General features: G+C 39.5%; 1 protein-coding gene across 2 annotated transcripts in view; it reads right to left on the bottom strand.

Annotated features, from left to right (window-relative positions):
- Positions 1–19,921, bottom strand: part of MMS19 (MMS19 homolog, cytosolic iron-sulfur assembly component) — a 93,794-nt gene that overhangs the window by 31,023 nt on the left and 42,850 nt on the right. For both annotated transcript variants that reach the window (XM_063434192.1, XM_063434191.1), the window contains exons 2-13: positions 17,522–17,570; positions 15,145–15,245; positions 11,317–11,402; positions 10,568–10,642; positions 10,405–10,474; positions 9,779–9,907; positions 7,314–7,375; positions 6,146–6,232; positions 5,517–5,591; positions 2,690–2,767; positions 2,474–2,612; positions 1,315–1,469 (exon numbers count right to left, since the gene is read on the bottom strand). In XM_063434192.1, the coding sequence (XP_063290262.1) occupies positions 1,315–1,469; positions 2,474–2,612; positions 2,690–2,767; positions 5,517–5,591; positions 6,146–6,232; positions 7,314–7,375; positions 9,779–9,907; positions 10,405–10,474; positions 10,568–10,642; positions 11,317–11,402; positions 15,145–15,245; positions 17,522–17,570 (1,106 nt within the window). The remainder of the gene's footprint in view (positions 1–1,314; positions 1,470–2,473; positions 2,613–2,689; positions 2,768–5,516; positions 5,592–6,145; positions 6,233–7,313; positions 7,376–9,778; positions 9,908–10,404; positions 10,475–10,567; positions 10,643–11,316; positions 11,403–15,144; positions 15,246–17,521; positions 17,571–19,921) is intronic.

Below are 19,921 nucleotides of genomic sequence, written 5' to 3'. Positions count from 1 at the left end.
CATTAAAATAGATGCCTGATAAGTGTAAATGTTTAGAAATCCTGCTCCAACTAAGTCCCTGGGGTGTGCTAATAGATTGTACTTTAGTTTGTTTATTTTTATTATTATTCCACACCAAAAACAAATCAAACATGTATTCCAGAGTCGAGAAAAAAAAATGTTTTAGGAATACTTATGGTTTGCCCTGTTTCAGATATGAATGTTTACATGTGAGTGGCGTAAAGGAAATGCATCCAAGTAAGACAAAGAGTCTAAGAATTTTTTTTCCCCCAAAGTATATGTAAGGAAGGCCATGTTCACCCCATCAAATAACTTGTTATTGTCTACTAAAATAAATAGTTAGTAAAAGCCTGTATGATTTTAGTGGTGTTATCGCTAGCCCCCGTACGATAAAGAAATGATTGATGATCAGGAAGAAAGGATTTTAAATACTGGGCCAACATTTTGTGAATAACCTAGGGTTAATTGTTCTTATTTTTTTAAGATAGCTTGTAGCTACTGCACATGGGCTTCAATTTAATATTACGGGATAAACTTTTTAAATACTTTTAATAAATATTAGAACATATATAACATGTAAAACATATCTCACAGCAGAACATGAGTAGCGTCTATGGTTTTGTTTTAGTTAGAATTTTAAAAGACATGTCCGGTTTCACTGTGGCATATTTAGAAAATAGCACTTAAGTAAGCTTGCAACATCTGTGTTTTGGGGGTAGGAATGGGAGTTAAAATAGGGTTTGTGCTAGGGTTCCGATTTTAGCAGAGTGAACTTCGCGGAGATCAAAAATAAAACAATCCGAGTTTATACACTCACAGCTAGAGAGTAAAAAGAAAAAAATAAATTTAGTAGCTGGATTATGGATGCCAACTTGCTCTGATTGCTTACAAATGGATTGGAGAGTATAGTGTTGGGCGAGTACGGTCATGCTTAAAATCTTATTTAAAGACATAATCACCCCCAAATTTAACAACCATTCAGCAAAGAGTCAGTTAAGTGTAGACACACTTTTAGAGCGTAGCAGGCTGTTTTCACACTGTTAGCATGTTGTGATCAAGAACATTTAGACTACATCAAAGAGGCTGGTGACCAAAGACTGCCTGCTCTATAACAACTAAAACAAGCTGTAGTGGTTATAGTGTTTAGACTGCTCCTCAAACATACTTTACAAAGAGTGGTTTAGAATGAGTTGATTTTTGTAAGGCAGTTTTACTTTCTACACATTAATTCATTACAATAATAGAACCAGCTATATACCTGAATTATGTAATGTGCACATTGTGTGGTATACACCATAGTATAGGATCACCTACCTGTGCCTGTTGATTGTACTGCTCCATAAGTAAAGGAAGAACACTGGATGTCACTTTCCGACATGCTCTAGAAGAGGCACCGGCGGCAGCTTGGAGGAGTTTGGCACTGGGCCAGACCAACTTCATATCCGGCTCACACAGATGGTGTTTGCAATCTGAAACATCAATACCATTTTGGTGGCACAAATCTTGAAGACACATCAAGGGTTATAGAATTGATCAAATCATTTACCTGCCAAACACTGGGGAACATCAATTTACTTCTTAAAAAGAAAATTATTCAGAGGCTTACCAATTTTATGCTAGAGAGTGCATATCTTGGCAAATTTCTAAAAGTGTAGCAGTCAACATGATGACTGCTAACATGTTCAGACACAATCCAGTACGGTTCTTTAAAAATCCCTCTATCAAATACTGGATTAAAGGTCGATTCACTTAAAGCATGTTTTTTGTTAGATTGCCTGTTTGGGGGGCTTTGCTAGCTCTGTCCTTCCCCAAACCCACCTCCCAGTCTAGCGAGATTTCGCCCATTACAGAGGGATCTTTAACTTTGTATAATTTTTCTTCGGACATACAATCTAGCTGAGCTACAGTAGCAACTTGGTAACAGACTCTCCTTTCTCTGTTCTGTATGTGTTACCATTATTTTCTCTCCCTCAGATGTAGCATAATTTTGCCACGTTGTATATTGCAAGATTCTCTTTTATTAGGGGCTCTGTTGGAATAGGTACTGACCATCTATTAGCACAGATGGGAGCATTATTATAAGTTGCTACTACTCTAAGTTATAATACGAGCACTATACTGGGATTCCCTCTCCATTCAAGATTGTATCGTCCCCATTTGGGAGATACCTTTAGGTCATATATCCCACTTAGGAGACAATATCTCACCTCTCTAAACTTTTTTTTTCCTTCTTCTAAATCAACATTTTACTATTAGAACTATTAAAAGTTATATTTTATGTGTATCTACGATAATCTGCTAGGGGGCGCCCTACTTTTTCTGACCTACCAGGTCTGTTCTTTTCTTTGCTATATACACTTATGTGAGGGTTATCCCGTATATTGGTCGCCCCTGACACACAACTAGCTGGTTCCCCTAGGGGTACCTAGCTCGTTTTTCTTCATGGTTTATGACGAGCAGAATATAAAATTACCTTTTAAAACATTGTTCAAAAAGATTTCCAAGTAGTCTTCTGAGTCAGGAGTCAGAACAGAGCGAGACAGACATGAAGAAAGACTCTGCAGAGCAGCCAGTCCTTCAGCTTCGATCTTTTCACTTGCTGTCTGAAACACCTGAAACCGAGAGGGGAAAATCTATGAAGAATCTAATTTGATTGTGAAGAGAAGAGAACAGCTGGTTTCCAAAATACCTCTCGGCGAATGGAAGACCAAAGACTTATCAGAAACTCCTTCAGCTCTTTCTGTTCATAGATGGCACAAGCAGCAGTCTGGATAATGAAAGAGGATAATTTTACTCCAAATAGTATGCCAAGCTTAATAACAGGACACTTCCTGATGACTATAAAGTTTTCAAAATAACAGATTAACATTAAGCACTCCAAGAACCAGAGCATCAATAGCTCTCTGCAGTGGTTAGGGTACCAGGAGTGCTCTAGCACACCACACTGTAAGGAGTCAAACGGGTTTTAGAACAGTTTGACTTCTTACCTGTGGTCCTCATGCCGCCTCTACTGATGAAGAACATCCTAACAAAGAGATTCCGTTCATTTTCCTGAGCAAAACCCTGCAATAGCCAAAAGAGTCAGCTGATTGCTCTAATCCATTAAGTACTACATCTTCAGTAGTAAAGGTGCACCCAGAGGACCTCGGGTAAGACCTCAAACTATTCTAAAATGGTTTGAATACTTACAATCAGGATGTGCCACGGCTCTTCTGGCTCCATAACCACTGTTATATGTTATATACCGTATATACTCGAGTATAAGCCGACCCGAATATAAGCCGAGGCCCCTAATTTTACCCCAAAAAACTGGGAAAACTTATTGACTCGAGTATAAGACTAGGGTGGGAAATGCAGCAGCTGCTGGTAAATTTCTAAATAAAATTAGATCCTTAAAAAATTATATTAATTGAATATTTATTTACAGTGTGTGTATATAATGAATGCAGTGTGTGTATGAGAATGCAGTGTGTGTGTATGAGAATGCAGTGTGTGTGTATGAGAATGCAGTGTGTGTATATGAATGCAGTGTGTGTGTGTATGAATGCAGTGTGTGTGTGTATGAATGCAGTGTGTGTGTGTATGAATGCAGTGTGTGTGTGTATGAATGCAGTGTGTGTGTGTATGAATGCAGTGTGTGTGTGTATGAATGCAGTGTGTGTGTGTATGAATGCAGTGTGTGTGTGTATGAATGCAGTGTGTGTGTGTATGAATGCAGTGTGTGTGTATGAATGCAGTGTGTGTGTGTATGAATGCAGTGTGTGTGTGTATGAATGCAGTGTGTGTGTGTATGAGTGCAGTGTGTGTGTATGAGTGCAGTGTGTGTGTATGAGTGCAGTGTGTGTGTATGAGTGCAGTGTGTGTGTATGAGTGCAGTGTGTGTGTATGAGTGCAGTGTGTGTGTATGAGTGCAGTGTGTGTGTATGAGTGCAGTGTGTGTGTATGAATGCAGTGTGTGTGTATGAATGCAGTGTGTGTGTATGAATGCAGTGTGTGTGTGTATGAGTGCAGTGTGTGTGTGTATGAGTGCAGTGTGTGTGTGTATGAGTGCAGTGTGTGTGTGTATGAGTGCAGTGTGTGTGTGTATGAGTGCAGTGTGTGTATGTGTGTGTGTAATGCAGAGTGTGATGCAGAGCCTTGGTGGGGGGGTGGGCATTTTTTATTTTTTAATTATTATTTTAATATTTTTTTTTGTTTCATTACATTATTTTATTTTATTATTTTTTTATTTTTATTTTTTTATTATTATTAATATATATATATTTTTTTGTCCCCCCTCCCTGCTTGCTAGCTGGCCAGGGAGGGGGGCTCTCCTTCCCTGGTGGTCCAGTGGATGGGCACTGTGTAGGAGGGGGCTGTGGGGGCTGCAGAGAGATGTTACTTACCTTTCCTGCAGCTCCTGTCAGCTCTCTCCTCCTCTGCCGGTCCGTTCAGCACCTCGGTCAGCTCCCAGTGTAAATCTCGCGAGAGCCGCGGCTCTCGCGAGATTTACACTGTGAGCTGACAGAAGAGCTGAACGGACCGGCGGAGGAGGAGAGAGCTGACAGGAGCTGCAGGAAAGGTAAGTAACATCTCTCTGCAGCCCCCACAGCCCCCATTGTCTGTATTATGGCAATGCAAATTGCCATAATACAGACTCTGACTCGAGTATAAGCCGAGTTGGGGTTTTTCAGCACAAAAAATGTGCTGAAAAACTCTGCTTATACTCGAGTATATACGGTATGTTATAGTGCCTGGACATTTCCTTTAGAACCTTGTTATAAAGAATACCTGATAATTTTGACAAACATAAATAAATAAATCCATCTACACATTGTGACTGGCACACTGCTAGATATAATGTATAGTCTTTAAAGGGACACAATAGGCACTAGATTTAGCAGTAATGGTTCTAGGACAATGCAGCTTACATTGCTGCCGAATGCAACTTCCATCCACTATCACTGACAACCACTAGAAACGTTTCCTGAAATAGGTCATGCTCTGCAAAGGAACACAGAGCAAAGAAACACTGACCCATTGCATCTGAGAGGAGATGCTGACTAGTCAAATTTGGCGATTGTCATGTATGGCCACTAGCTTACCAATGATTCCCTATGGGAAAGCATTGGACTGGCTAAGATCATCATAATGATGACCTCAGCAAGTGAAGGCAGGGAATGAAGACAGGAACACTGAGGGAATAAAGGTGAACAAAATGTAATCACAATATGATATATATATCATAACACTAGCACTAGGGAGCACCTGTTTGCGCTAAAGCTATAGTCTTCCTGTAAAGATAGAGATTCTGTTCTATATCTTTATGCACTTGGTGACATAGGAATGCATCCCTCTACACAGCCAACAAAGCATAATCCAGGTAGTAAATCATTAATATGTACATTTGCTGTTGATTACACTAGCAGAAGGTAATGTCATAACTTACCTTAAGGGTGCTGATCATTTCACTTTTAACATTTCTAGATAACAAAATAACAGAATTTGCCCACATGTAAGAATTCTCGTCCACTCACCAGTGTCTGCAGTGAATCCAACTTGGCACTTTGTATATCAGAATCCATCTTCTCAATAAGTAGTGGAAGTAAGAACTACAAAGCACAACCAAGGAGTAAGAAATTAAATTCCAAGAGATATAAAGAAAAAAGTCAGATATTTAATATATAGATTTTAAAAGAGAAAGAAATAGCCCTTTATAAAACTCAATTACTTTCAACAGAAGAATGAGGCTTTTAGGAATAATCTATTTTTTTAATTTTAAAAGCTGCACACTTAATTACCATTACGTTTCGTTAAATGTGATGAACCATTAAATAACAGATAAATACATTTTTAAGAACGATTAAAAAAAACAAGAAAAGAAAATTTGATGACTGCTGTCCTTTAAAGAGTCACACCCTACTGCAATGATTCATTGCACAGACAATGCATTACAAATATAAAGAGGGGGCTATCATTTGAAATTCACTTTGGATTAACAAAGATGGACTGTGTAACATGTACTCCAGAAGTTCAATGAAACTTCAGCCATTGTGTTTGATGGTATGGTTGAACATTTTGGATGATAGAGGTTGAGGTAACCTTACAATATATGGCTGGTTGAAGTCCAGAATTGAATGATCTTTAAGTAAATTCTGCAATTTACCTCTGCAAAACGAGGTGTAGAAGTCAAGACTGCTCGCAAGCCCAGCATCAGGTCTTCTCTGGTTATACCATGTGGATCATTGGTTGGCTGGAACAAAACCGGAAGTTAAGAAATACACCTTTAAAACAAAACACTCAGCATGCTCTGCCCATGCAGAGAACGTCTTAGTAACTGTGATTTTAATGCAATGATTTTAATTGACATAAGCAATTAACCAGTATTAACCACCACACAGGATCTTATTGTTGACACACATGACATTTAGCTATATAGTCTAGACACTACCACAGTTAATGCCATCATCAGTCATTGTCTTGGAACTTTTCAGCAGACTGTTGGTAAGAACATTAACAACAACATGCCCATAAGCATGTGGAAAGACAGCAGAGGGAGAGAGTGAAAATATAAGTAAAGAGTGGAATGGAAAATTAGAACGGTAATGTAGTGGTTCTGGTGTGTATAGTATGTCCCTGCAAGCTTTTTAATGTAACTTTTCAAAGAATTACTGCCTAGTGTCTACTCTAGTGGCTGTCACTCAGATGGCAACTAGAGGTGCTTCCTGGGTCAGTGTTGCATGTTCAATGTCTCTACGCTCTGCATGGAGGCGCTAAATGCGCCACATAGAGATGCATTGATTCAATGAGGACATGATGATTGGTACAGCGCAGAATTTTGCCGCAGATGCGCGATAGCCTCCCAATGCTTTCCTATGGAAAAGCATGGGATTGACTGAGATTGGCAGTTTTGATGGTCTCAGCCAAGGAGGCGGAGCAAGTGTGGGGCCAACCATGAGGAGACCCCCATGCTGCTGTAATAAAGTGGAGTATTTTTACCTTTTACTTTGCTGAAAGGGGGACCCGAGCACCTAAACTGTGTTTTTACAGCTATAGGGACAGGTATATAAGTTTGTATTCCTGTCACTATAGTGTTCCTTTAACCCCTTAAGGACCAAACTTCTGGAATAAAAGGGAATCATGACGTGTCACACACGTCATGTGTCCTTAAGGGGTTAAGAAAGTGAGGGGAATAAAATGGATACAGTATGTGAAAATGGAACTGAATATGGTTGATATTGGGAGGAAACAAAATAGCTTGCACACCCCTCAAAATCAACTTTTGTGGATGCTGTACAGAAACAGTTAGTATGGTGGTCTAGCTACATACTTACAGGATTGAAATCTATAGGGAAGTAGCAGGATGTCACTTCGAACAATTCTTCAACAAATGGACCTAAACAACGAAGAAAAAAAAATGTGCACACAAATATTAATAAAAATAAATTGGGTGTTTTTTCTAGTGCCCCTGGAGAAATACTCTGTGTATGATATTTGCCGTTTAACAATTCTAAAATATTTTGCAAAAAATGAATTATATTCAATATAATTATTGTATCGCACCAATATATACAAATAATAATAATAAATGCAGAAAAATATATTTTGTATGATTTCATTCACTGCCCATGCAAATTCTATGAAGAGTAGTGTTTGGAATAAAAACAGTGCTTGTGTTGCCTTTGACATCGTTGTTTCAATGAAGTCCCAAAACATAACTGAGTTTGGATCGCAAACACAAGACCTTACCAGCATCTTTGGCAAAGGAACAAGGCATTCTTTAACTAGCATTATACTTCAATGACAGTGTTAGAATAACCGTGGGCATCAATCAAAATTATGTTCTGACTCATGCAGTCATAGAGGGAAGGACAAGAAAAGGAAACCATAAAGCTTGACTGTCCATTTGAGGGCACTACAGAAGATTCAGAGTAGTAAGGTAGTAATTGTAAGGTAGAGTCGAGAGGGTTTATTAGGAGATGATATATCAGATTTTGAGTTATGCCCACCATTGTTGTAGGAACAATATGGAAGTTCTGGGAGGCAAATCATACAGACCCCCTTGTGGACGTCTTACTTTAAAATGTTATTTTGCTGAGAAATATGACGGTGGGTCCAGAAATATTTGGACACTGACATTAAGTTTTGTTATTTCGGCTGTTTGCCAAAATAAATTCAAGTTACAGTAAAATAATAAATATGGGCTTTAAGTGCAGTTTCTCAGATTTAATTTGAGGGAATTCACATCCAAATTGGAGGAATGGTTTAGGAATTACAGCATTAATATGTATCCCCCTCTTTTTCAAGGGACCAAACGTAATTGGACAATGGACTCAAAAGCGGTTTCATGGCCAGGTGTAGGCTATTCCTTTGTTATTTCTTCAACAGTGGTGGTCGATTGTAGGACCCTTTCCATTCAAAAGAAAAACATCTTCACAGCAAAGTGAAGAACACTATCCAGAAGTTGTGCATTTACAGCAAAGTGAAGAACAGACTTCATGAGAGAAAATACAGAGGGTTCACCACAAGGTGCAAACAGTTCATAAGAATAGAAATGCCAAATTAGATTTTGCCAAAAATAAGTCTTAAAAAAAGCCAGCCATGTTATGGAACAGCAATCGTTAGACATGAAACTAAGATGAACCTGTACCAGAATGATGGATAGAAAAAAGTATGGGATTGCGAAGGTCCGCTACTGATATTGTATACCCTAAACAACTGTTTGACTTTACTCCCCAAATTCTCTTCTGTAACCCCCACCTACTTGTAAAAAACAAAAAAAACAAAAAAAAAAAAAACCACACATGGATGAATAAAGATTGTTAAAAAAAAAAAAAAAAAAATGGAGAAGGCTTGGAACGGATGATGAACCGAAGCAGACCACATACCATATCACTAATGTTTATTTAAGATGTGACAAGACAGAAGCAGCCAGATGAATTCGGAAATGTATAGGGATATATTGTTGGCTCAGATTCAGCCAAATTCAGTGAACTTGATTGAACAGCACTTCACAGATTGACAATTACCCCAAACATGCTGCAAAAGCAACCCAGGAGTTTTGGGGTGTTTTTTTTTTTGTTTTTTTTAAGGCAAATAAGTGGAATATTCTACAATGGCCAAGTCAATAACCTGATCCCAGCCCGCTCAAGCATGCAGTTCACTTGCTGAAGACAAAACTTAAGGCAGAAAGACCCACAAATAAACAACTGAAGACAGTTGCAGTAAAGGCCTGGCAAAGAATCACAAAGGAGGAAACCAAGCATTTGGCGATATCCATGCATTCCAGACTTCAAGCAGTTATTGTCTGTAAAGATTCTCAAAGTATTAAACATTAACTTTTTATTTATGATTGCGTTCATTTGTCCATTTACATTTGAGTCCCTGAAATAAGTGGACTGTGTATGAAGATGACTGCAATTCCTAAACGTTACATACAATATTTTTGTTCAACCACTTGAATTACAGCTGAATGTCTGCCCTTTCAATTTCATTTTGGCTGTTTCATTCCAAATCCATTATGGTGGTGTACAGAGTTAAGATTATGAAAATTGTGCCAGCGTTTACTCCAGTGCGGGCCCGAGGATAGCGTTTACTCCAGTGCGGGCCCGAGGATAGCGTTTACTCCAGTGCGGGCCCGAGGATAGCGTTTACTCCAGTGCGGGCCCGAGGATAGCGTTTACTCCAGTGCGGGCCCGAGGATAGTGTTATGCTTCATGCAAATTTATGCAGTATCCATCTTTGGCAAACATTGTACACATAAAAAGTAGAAAGTAAGAAGGGGGAAGGAGGTACTTACCAAGGTTATAGTTCTTTGTGATAATGTCATGAACAATATGGAAAGCAACAAGCAGGTTACGAGGATCCTTCTCACCATCCATAACTTGGATAAACCCAAAAGTAAAATCTGCTCCAAGATTTTTTAATTCTGCAGATTAAGACATGCTTTATTATTGCAAAGTCAATGAAATTTAAAAACAAAAAACGTACACAAACACCTAGAAAGTATACATCATGGTACCTCTAAAATACACTGAGTGCCAAAATATGAGTACATTTTGCAGATTGCTTTTATTCCTCTAAGTCGTTTTGCTTTAATTAAAGACAAGTAGGGGCCATCAGCTTATACTTATCAGTGTTCTATTCAGTCTACTGACTGATCTCAATTTCAGCTACATTCTGGCTCAGGGCAGAGAGTGGACAATCAATTTTGACAGTTTTGTGTTCCTTTGGTTTCTCTGCTACTAGTGAGTGAACTGATTTCTCCAAAAAATGAAAGCCTTAAGCACATAGCTTTCATTATTCTATGACTGGGATTGGTTCACACAGTATTGCAAAGATGGCTGTCAAGTATTGTAAAGATGACAACACAAACTGCTGCTAACGGAGGAGCGATCTGACATTTCAGCTCTATAACATTTATACCTTCTTCACGAATCTTCATAAAGTTAGTGATGATCATATAGACTGTGTGACGATCCATCTGCATCAAGGACTAAACAGGAGAAAGAAAAACAAAAAAGGAAATCAAAATAGGTGTTTACAGAAAAAAAAAGTAGATCTACACATTCAAAAGTGGATATTTTACCTGGACATGAGCCTCCTGAAATATTGACTTGAGTACGGATACTGCCAGCCCGGGGGGTAAGACTTCACACATGCTCTTTAAGTAAAGATTTTTTAAAAATCATCAACAAGGCAGGTTAGCATGTTTAAGACGCACTCTAATCTTAAGTGAACTCCAGGCACAATCCCACTGTTTAACCCTTTTCAGTTATCAAAATAGTATAAGTATTCTCTTCAGCTTTAGCAATATCAGTGTTGTCTTGCTTGGATTAAATTCATTGTCTGAGGAATGTCAGCTCAAATACACAGTCAATGAATTCCATCCAGAGTCACAAACTGATTTATCAAACTCAGAAGTATGAACTTGCGCCATTAGCGATATCTGCAACCAGTTTTATTCTTAACAGTGGCATAGCACCAGAGGTCTCCTAGCACTAGCTTCCTGGATGTAGATAAAATTTGAATAAATAAAAACACAAATAAATGTCAACATACGAAGCTTCAGAGCAATCACCTTTAATATTTTGTTGTTATTATTATTATTACTACAATTGCACCCCAAACTTATCATTTGTTTACATTGTGTGAACAAAATTCCATCAGTTGAAATTTACTTATTACACTATATAAAACTGGACTTTACAATACTTTCTATTACCAAAACCAAAGCCCCTGGAATCAGAAATGGGTATTACACTTTATTATTTAAAACCATGTGATAGACAGTATAATGGATTTCAATTGATACATTTAAAAGGAATGCATGTTTACCAACGCTTTGAGTCCCTGTAGCACATGTGGTATAATGAGATGATGATCTTTCAGTCGGTTTTCATAAAACACAACCAGAACTTCCACTAAAATCCAAGGGAAAGGGATATCAATCAGAAACCGAAATATAATAAGATCAAAAGCGCATTGGAATTAAAACAGAATATCGGTCTATAATTTAGCTCTTTTTTTTCTCCTACAAGAGGCCAACACGGTTTTCTGCAATATTGTGCCAATACTAGCAAAACAGAACTTATTGTACAAACACCCACCTAAGTATCAGACTTGTTCTCAGCTGCTTATACAAAAATACATACGAATAAAATATTCTCAAATTAACCAATTGTTCAGTTTACTCTTGTTATAGAAATAAAGATAACAAGAGTTGATTAAAATACTGCACAGAAACACAAATAATATAAACAAACAATACTAAGAAATAGATGTATGGTCATAAAACTTGTAACTGTTAAAATGCGCTCAGGGCTTCGATTAAAAAAATGGGTTGTAAACAAGCAATGTTAATGAGCACATTGTGGTTTTTGAATTTTAGTACGAGTGGTTAAATAAAAGGGAATATGGCATTTTTTTCCTCTCATTGGCAGCACTTTATAAACCACAGGCAGAAAATTCAGTTTCAACACGTGTGTGGAGAGTTCTAAGCTTATCTAACTACCAAGACTTATCACAATCTTTAACCTATTCTTGACTAAGTTCGACTCTTGAGGGCTGAAAAAGTTATTTAGAACATGGTCTCGGTTGCTGATGCAATTTCCACTGGATTTCTACTATGCCAAGTAATGATTGCAGGCAGTAATAAAACATAAGGTTCTATGGGTTATTCAGAAAGACTGAAACCCTTACGAAAATTGCAGCCCGTTGGATAACCATGTGTTAAAAGAAAAATCTATTTTATGGGCCTGTTGAGAATAAAATATTAACTTAGAAATGTGAGGAAATATAAGTGTCAAAAAAGCTTGACATGCTTAACAAAAGAACAATTAAGAACAGTTTTCAAAGAGTTTCATTAGTAGTTTGTATTCCTAATTCTGTCTATACTAATAAAAACATGGAGGTTTACACCAGATGTAACCATGTGTTGTGATATGAAAAGGGGTAAAAATGTGTTAGTTGGGGCGGGGCCGGGCCGCCGAGCGGTCGCAGGGAAGAGCAGCTCCTGCAGACTGAGAAACATATACGCTATAACCCGCGATTTATGGGGCACCCAGCGACCAACAACCTTGATCAGTAACTTATGCGGGCTACCGAAGTCGGGGTGAGGCTCGCTCTTGGAGTTCCAGTCCCCCGGAGGCGGGATCCCTGCAGCACCAAGCGGGACCCGACCTGGCGGTGAGTGAGGTGGACGGCCGCCACCTCGCTATCCTGCCCGACGGAGCCGAACATGCGCATAGCACATCGGCTGGTCCGGTCCTGTTCCCCCCCCACCGGACCGGGGGGGTGATCCCGGTCCAAGCCTCACGACCACACTCGGAGGCACTACTTGCCCACCAAGAAGGCCTGAGACCCGCAGTCAAAATGGCGGCGGCCACGTGTGCGGGGCCAGACCGGCAGACCCTGAGACAGACTGCAGACAGGACCCAGCATGGAATACAAAGCTGCAAACCTGTGGTGACACATACCGTACAGCAACACTTAAATCCGGTAACTCACCGAAACGCATCACTCTACTCCTGTAGACGGAGCTACCTGTGGGACCACACACCCCTCTTCTGGGCTGGGCGCTCACCAAGAGGATCCCCTCTACAGCCTGCCATATCCCCCGGGGACAGACCGCAATCCGGCGAAACCCGGGGCCCACGATCCTGTTGATGGGATCAATGGCGCAAGGGCGCGAGCGCCTGCGAAGGCCCCAGGCCGAAGGCTGGTGACCCATGGTGCTGGCACTGTCACAACGCCGGGAAATCCTACGACCAAGCAGCTGAGGCATCACGGCGCACCCGGCGCGAGATATAACCGAGATGACCGGACACACCGACCACCATCAATGGACTCCCTAAAAGCTTACCCATGTTCTGGGCCACACAACCCTGATACCGCCTACAGGAACCTGTCTATGGGCTGCTTTGGACTGCCTGACAGCCTGACCACACTCGACCCATGGTTCAGCAGACAGAACCTATATACCCCGGAGCACAGCAGGCATATTCCACTGGACAATATGCAGTAACAGACGGGACATTATTAATCCAGGCAGTTACCATGCATGCTGCCCTATATTTCAGCGATGTAATACATGTCTCCTCAATATGTCCAATGACTCATGAATACCCTTTAACCAGTCCTGCCCAGCGATATTTTTTTTAGCTGCTTGCTGCTCTCACTAGTGCAACTATGCTGGTGTATTCTGTTAGGCTCATAGCCCACATACATCCTAGTGCTAATTACCACCATGCGGTGCAAAAACCATAGGCCACTCGAGCGGTACCCTTACTGGCGAACCGGCTTGTAAATAGGCTGCTGGAACCTGTATAAGCCCTCTATCCCGGTCTGGCTGACATAGGCTGTTAAACATCATACCTAGGCTTAGCTGCACGAGACACTAAGTGGCATATTGTACAATATATTGACCTACCTGTTATCTGTTAGCATAACTAAACAATACAACTGTCATAATCCTGCGGTCTCAGTTTAACATGTTGCTATCTTGGCCTCCACGGCTCAGTTTTAGCCTGAATCACCTACCTTAACGATGCTCCACATGATAATACTCTTTAATGTAAAGCTTTTATTCGCTGTATTGCATCTATTTCTAGCTTGCTTAAAATCGTCTCCACTGAACGACTCAAAAATAAAAACAAGGCATCACCTTTCTAGAAATGTAACTGACAATGTCTTAATGTAATCACGTTAAAGATATGTACTACATATACATTTCCCTCTCCTTATATTGTACCCCTCATAAATGCCTTAATAAAAGAAAGATTTACAAAAAAAAAATGTGTTAGTTTGTTAATCACCATTGGAATTGCTGTTCCTATGGTGACTCTCCATCACTTTTCTTGTTGAAACAAACTGATTTATTCTTTCCCCGATCCGCGCTCCCCCCCGTTTTTTAATTTTTCTTTTCATTCACTCTCACTTCCTCTAGTATTGCTTCCTTTTTGCTGCCCTCTTTATTTTCACTTTGCAATTTATATTTATTTTCTCTGTTTGAATATTGTTCTCCTTGTGTCTTAGCTTGTCCATTGCATCTTTGCTCCTTTTATTTTCTTTGTTACTAAAATGATATGGACTATGTTTAACAATATTTTAAAATGTAGTTTTGTTTAATTATTAAAAAAAAAAAAAAAAACAACCCACACTGAATGATTAACCCCAAAAGACTATCAGCAGTGTTAACTCAATAGTCAAATATATTTTGTGCAGTTATACACAATCTTTAGAAGTACCAACATGTTTGCGACTGAATACTGGGGGAGTGAAAGGGTGTTCCTGGCATTTAGTTTAAACCCGTAGCTCACAGTATCCTGTGGATAATCGTATTTGTACAAGGGGTGGTTGAATAAACTCCAATCCAACACTTGTGTGAGGATTCCAATACATTGCATCACCACTCTAATTGTCCAAAAGAAATCATAAACCACAATGCTAACTTCCTACTCAGCTATTATTTCAAACCACATATGCTGCTCATTGTAAGGTTTGCATGTTATTTTGTTGATGACAACGCTTAATAAGCAATCTATAAATGTACAAGAGGTGCAGGAGGATACCAAACATCTGGTAAATGTAGCCTTGCATGTGTTTCCAAACATCTGTTTTGTCCCAGAGGAAACATTTCATCTAAAATTGACATTCTCACTGTACCTTCCTTTTCCTTTAATCTAGAGTAGCACTGTTGTAAAACCTGCGAGAGGAGCTGCACGCCACGACCTCTCGTTCTTGGTTCTGTGTTGGCAAGACATGACCTGCCAGTAAAGAAAGGAAGAGCATTATCATCCAGATGACTCATCAGCATCCTAAAATTTAGATTGTTGTGAAAATGGCACACCGATATATATATCAGGGGTTCCCAACCCAGTTCTCAAGTAGCCCCTACCAGTTAAAAATTTAGGGACTACCCTGTTTTGTCTAAAGTGTTTTTTTCTAAAACACCTTAGACATAACTGGGTAATCCCTAAATAACTGGTAGAGGGTACTTGAGGACTGGGTTGGGAACCCCTGATATATATCAACTAAAACAGATCATGGGTGTAACAGCTGTAACTATAACCACACTGTCACAGACATGTCTGCCTCAATATCATATGATCACAAAGCTATTGGGTTGCATTTACTAAACAGTGCACTGAAAATAGAATTTACAGAATGTAGTCCGAATTAGAAGAGTTGAGAAATTACATAAATAAAAAGTCACTCTCTTTTAACTAAGAAGGAACCAATCCTGCCCTCCAGCTGTTACCGAACTACGTTTTTTGCATTGTCAGCTATATGAGAATTATAGTCACACAAAGATGGTTAGCCAAGACTGTTTAATGCAATAGACAAAGGGTTATGTGGGTGCTAAACTTGAACTTTCATGATTCTAAGCGTGTGTTTGCAGTTGAAGCAAAGTGGCAGACCACCTTTCGGTCTCTCCTGTAACTAGGCCAGGGTTAGGCAAACTTTAGTAGAACTGTGCAAAAAGAAAATGTTGAAGTCCTTTGGCGTGCCGATCAGATTTGTTTAAATTGAGATGTGCTTGTTGCCATATTCTGCTTGTGTTATTTATGGGTGCTGCAGTTGCTTTGTAGCGTTGTATTTGTGCGTATGTGGGCTGTTATATTGTACAGTATACATTCAGGAGTAGTTTGTGGTATTGTGCAGGATACATATTAATGTGGGCTGTGTATGGGTGCTGCTTGTGTAATTGTATGTCTGGATGATATGTCACATTGTGTGTTTGGCTGCCTTTGGTATTGCATGCGAGAGGCTGCTCGTGGGGTTGTGAGCATGTATTTGAATGGTCAGTGGTGTTGTGACTGTGGGGACTGTGTGTATGTGTGTGTGTCTGCTGTTTATATTATTTGTATGGGGCGGGGGGCTTCTTCTGCAGCTCTGTGTAGATCTATCAATGTGGGTGAATTCCTTGGCCAGGTACAAGTCATGCGCAGGACCTGCGATAACTGCTGCAGGTGGCTTTACTCCAGTGCTGATAACCGTTCACAAGTGCTGGGTTTAAGTGATCTGAAATTGATGGCTCAGGTTGCACTAGTAGATATCTGAAGTCCCACTGGGACTCCTGATAGGCCAAACTTGTTAGGCTCTGGCAGCCTTGAGTGCCGTGCAAAAGCACCTCACGTGCCATAGGTTGCAGACTAATCATTTAGACCCTACTTCCTGAAAAAAATAAGGAAAAAATGGCTGAGAAGATTTAGGCCCGCACAACCAGCAGAGGGAGCTGTGTTCTGGGCTGAATAGCAAGTATAAAGTATATAATGTTTAGGCCACACGGCTTCCTGAAACTGGCAACCTGAAATAATGCTTTTCGTTTCAAAACTGCTAATTACCCATTAGCTAGCGATGGATGAATCCTTTAATTTTATGATTGTAGAGAATCACACATCACATCTCATCAGAGTGAAACACTGATATCTTCTTCCACATTTTATTGTTCATAATAAATACAAGAAAAATAAGCTACCAATATAACCATTTTCAACTCAGAGCTGTGCTAAAAAAAACAAAATAAAATAAAAAACCCTCAAACGGTCACTCCTGCTCCATGATTAAAAGGTGAGATGCCCAACCTCTTGTTCCAGGTATAGCTCATTAGGGCAGGTTCCTCTATGTCAAATGTGTTTGTTTTGTTTACCTATTGTACAGCGTTGTGGAATTTGCTGTGTTGTTAAATAATTCTAATTGTATAACTGAAAGTGAATTGTTATCATGAACTTACCTGCTCCTGGAGCCCGTGCAGCCTAAACATTATATACTTTATAATCGGCCTGGCAAACGGCTCCCTCTGCTGGTTGTGCGGGCCTAAATCCGCTCAGTCATTTTTCTCCCTGTAGACTCTTGGACGCTGCCCATCTTTTATGTATTTAAATTATGCAGTCTCACATCCACACTAAAGTGACTACGTTATCTAGATGACCCATATGAAGTCATTTGGAGTCGCAGCGATGCTATTTGCTATTCCTGTAAGTTGGGGTAAGACCCATGAACCAATTGTTAACCGTGAAAATAAGTAAGGGTTCCTTACCCGAGTGACTCCACCAACTGTAAAACTGTGAAAACTCCATCCTTTACACCTAGATGGAAGAAACAGAAAAAGTATTCAGAAAAACATAAAACCTCTGTGTCCACCATTGCAAAAACAAAAAATCTTACTAACTTTTAAACACTTTACAGTTTAGGCACAGTTTGTAAATTTACCCTTACAGTGCTGTATGAATATTATACGCACGTGTATTGCACTACTAAAAGAATACACAAGCATATATGGACAGCCTAGGGCCCAAGGCATTATGGACTGGCAAAGTGGCCCACAAAGCAGAATGCAGTGGGTGTATGTATATATATATATAGTTCCCTGCACACACACTTTCAGATATTTTGCAAAGTGCATTACAGCCATAGCCAAAATTAATAAGACACACTGAAAAAAGGCGGTCTGTTTCTTTTATAAAAGTTCTCTTCTTTATTCCAAATCTTGTTAAAACATAATCTTAGTCATCAACGTTTCAGCCATCTTATGCGACTTTCATCAGGATCAGTTCAGCCAGTATATAGTCGTTATATCCATCGTTATTTTTTTGCTGAACTGATCATATATACACACACACACACACACACTTCCGGGTTCCTCAGCCCGACGGCTGTCTGATCACCTAATTGGTAAGCTTCATTTCACTTACCGTATATGTATATATTGTCTAAGGTATTAATGTTTCACTGTGATCTTGATAAAGACCCCAGGAGGGTCGAAACGTCGATTTTTTTTGCACTTTGCACAGGATATGTATTTTATGATACAGTAAAAACTACTTTTTTCCACTGAGAAGAAGTCCTAGTGTGCTCCCTTTATTTTATATTGTATATTTTACGCGGATTGCACCTAGGCAGTTTTGATTTTGTCTAAAAAGTTACAGGAGGAGTGCCTTGCTTATTTATTTTTGCATAACCCAATGGAAACATTAAAACCATGCTGGGCTAAATCCTCACACTTGTGGCATGAAAGCCCACTAGAGAACTAAGGCGCCCCTGTCACAGAATTGAGCAGAAGCATGTACTATGTCACTTTGCTTGCAAAAATGCAACATAATATCTTGGAAAGAATATGAAACATAATTTCACACATCCATTCACAGAAAAACTTTCTTCAGGATGTTCCTTGAAAAACTTATTTTCTAGAGAAACTTTAACATGTAAGCATCTCCATAATATTAGTTGCCAGGTGATGCCCAAAATTAGAGGTTCACCAAATCATCAGCAAAAGGATCTCTACCAAAACGTTCCTTCTCTGCCGACTTCCTGCCACAGGACCACGTAGCACCCGGCCAAGCGCTTTCCCAAGACGAGTCACCCACATTGAACATTCCTCATTCCTTTTAATTACCACTACATAGAGGTAGAAGTTGGGGGTCAACTGACCAAAGTGGGTCACTTTTTTTATTTCAAATTCCTTGGCCTATATTTAGTTCCAGGCCAGGCCACCACAGAGGGGGGACTGGCATTTGAAAAAAATAAAGTGTCATGATGGAGCAAAGACTAGGGACATGAAAGATGGGAAGGTAGAGTGGCATAGGGGAGAGCATTGACAAGGGGATGGTGACAAAATAGTGAGAACAAGGTTACAAGGCAGAGAGCACTACAGAGAATGACAGTGATAAAAGGAAGGAAATACAAATTAAATATCCCCATGCAAACACATCTACAATTAAAACTCTGCTTTAACACAGATATCCCACAATGTGTTTTTCCCCTTTATAGTAGCATTTACAAACTGCATTCAGACTTCAGAGAGAATGTTTGTTAGTGTGGTGTGCAGTGGTGTTTAAGTGAGGAACATCTGAAGTAATGAGGGACATGTAACTAACCCTTAATGCACCATATGGAGTAATGGAATGCTCTCAATAAATCTCCTTCTGCCTGCCTCCCTGGCTCTTAAAGAGTTGAATTTGCAGTCAGCACAAGGCAGTGAATTGAATACAGAGTGAATACGTTTCTGGAAGACATTCAGAGTCAGGCTGCACCAGCTTTCAAAAGAATCCAGCTTCTTTATGTTTTTTGTTGGCAGTTTAACATGGAACTCTGTCCAGTATGGCAATGGTTAGGACTTAGTCACAACATGTCTTAACATGCCTTAACTAAAAGCAACCACCATTTATCTGATTTATAAAAAAAAAAATATATATATATATTAGGAAATAAAGTTGCCCTATCACCCATGAAACAGTACTCCATTAAGTAAACAGTAAAATCTATAAACTGCACTGGCGAAATTTATACAAAATGTACATCTTATATTCTATAACGTGAAATAGTGTTCCTGTATTGTGTAGTGGGATGCACACTGTAGATAGAACGTGGCAGAGAAAAATAGATGTTGGCAGCATACATTTTAAAGGTTTATTTATTAAAGTGTGTTATTTTTTTTAGA

This window comes from Pelobates fuscus, chromosome 10 (genome assembly GCF_036172605.1).
Source record: "Pelobates fuscus isolate aPelFus1 chromosome 10, aPelFus1.pri, whole genome shotgun sequence".
NCBI classification, from domain to species: Eukaryota; Metazoa; Chordata; class Amphibia; order Anura; family Pelobatidae; genus Pelobates; species Pelobates fuscus.
The sequence above is the reverse complement of the archived record's forward strand: the minus strand, read 5'-3'. Positions and strand labels throughout refer to the sequence as shown.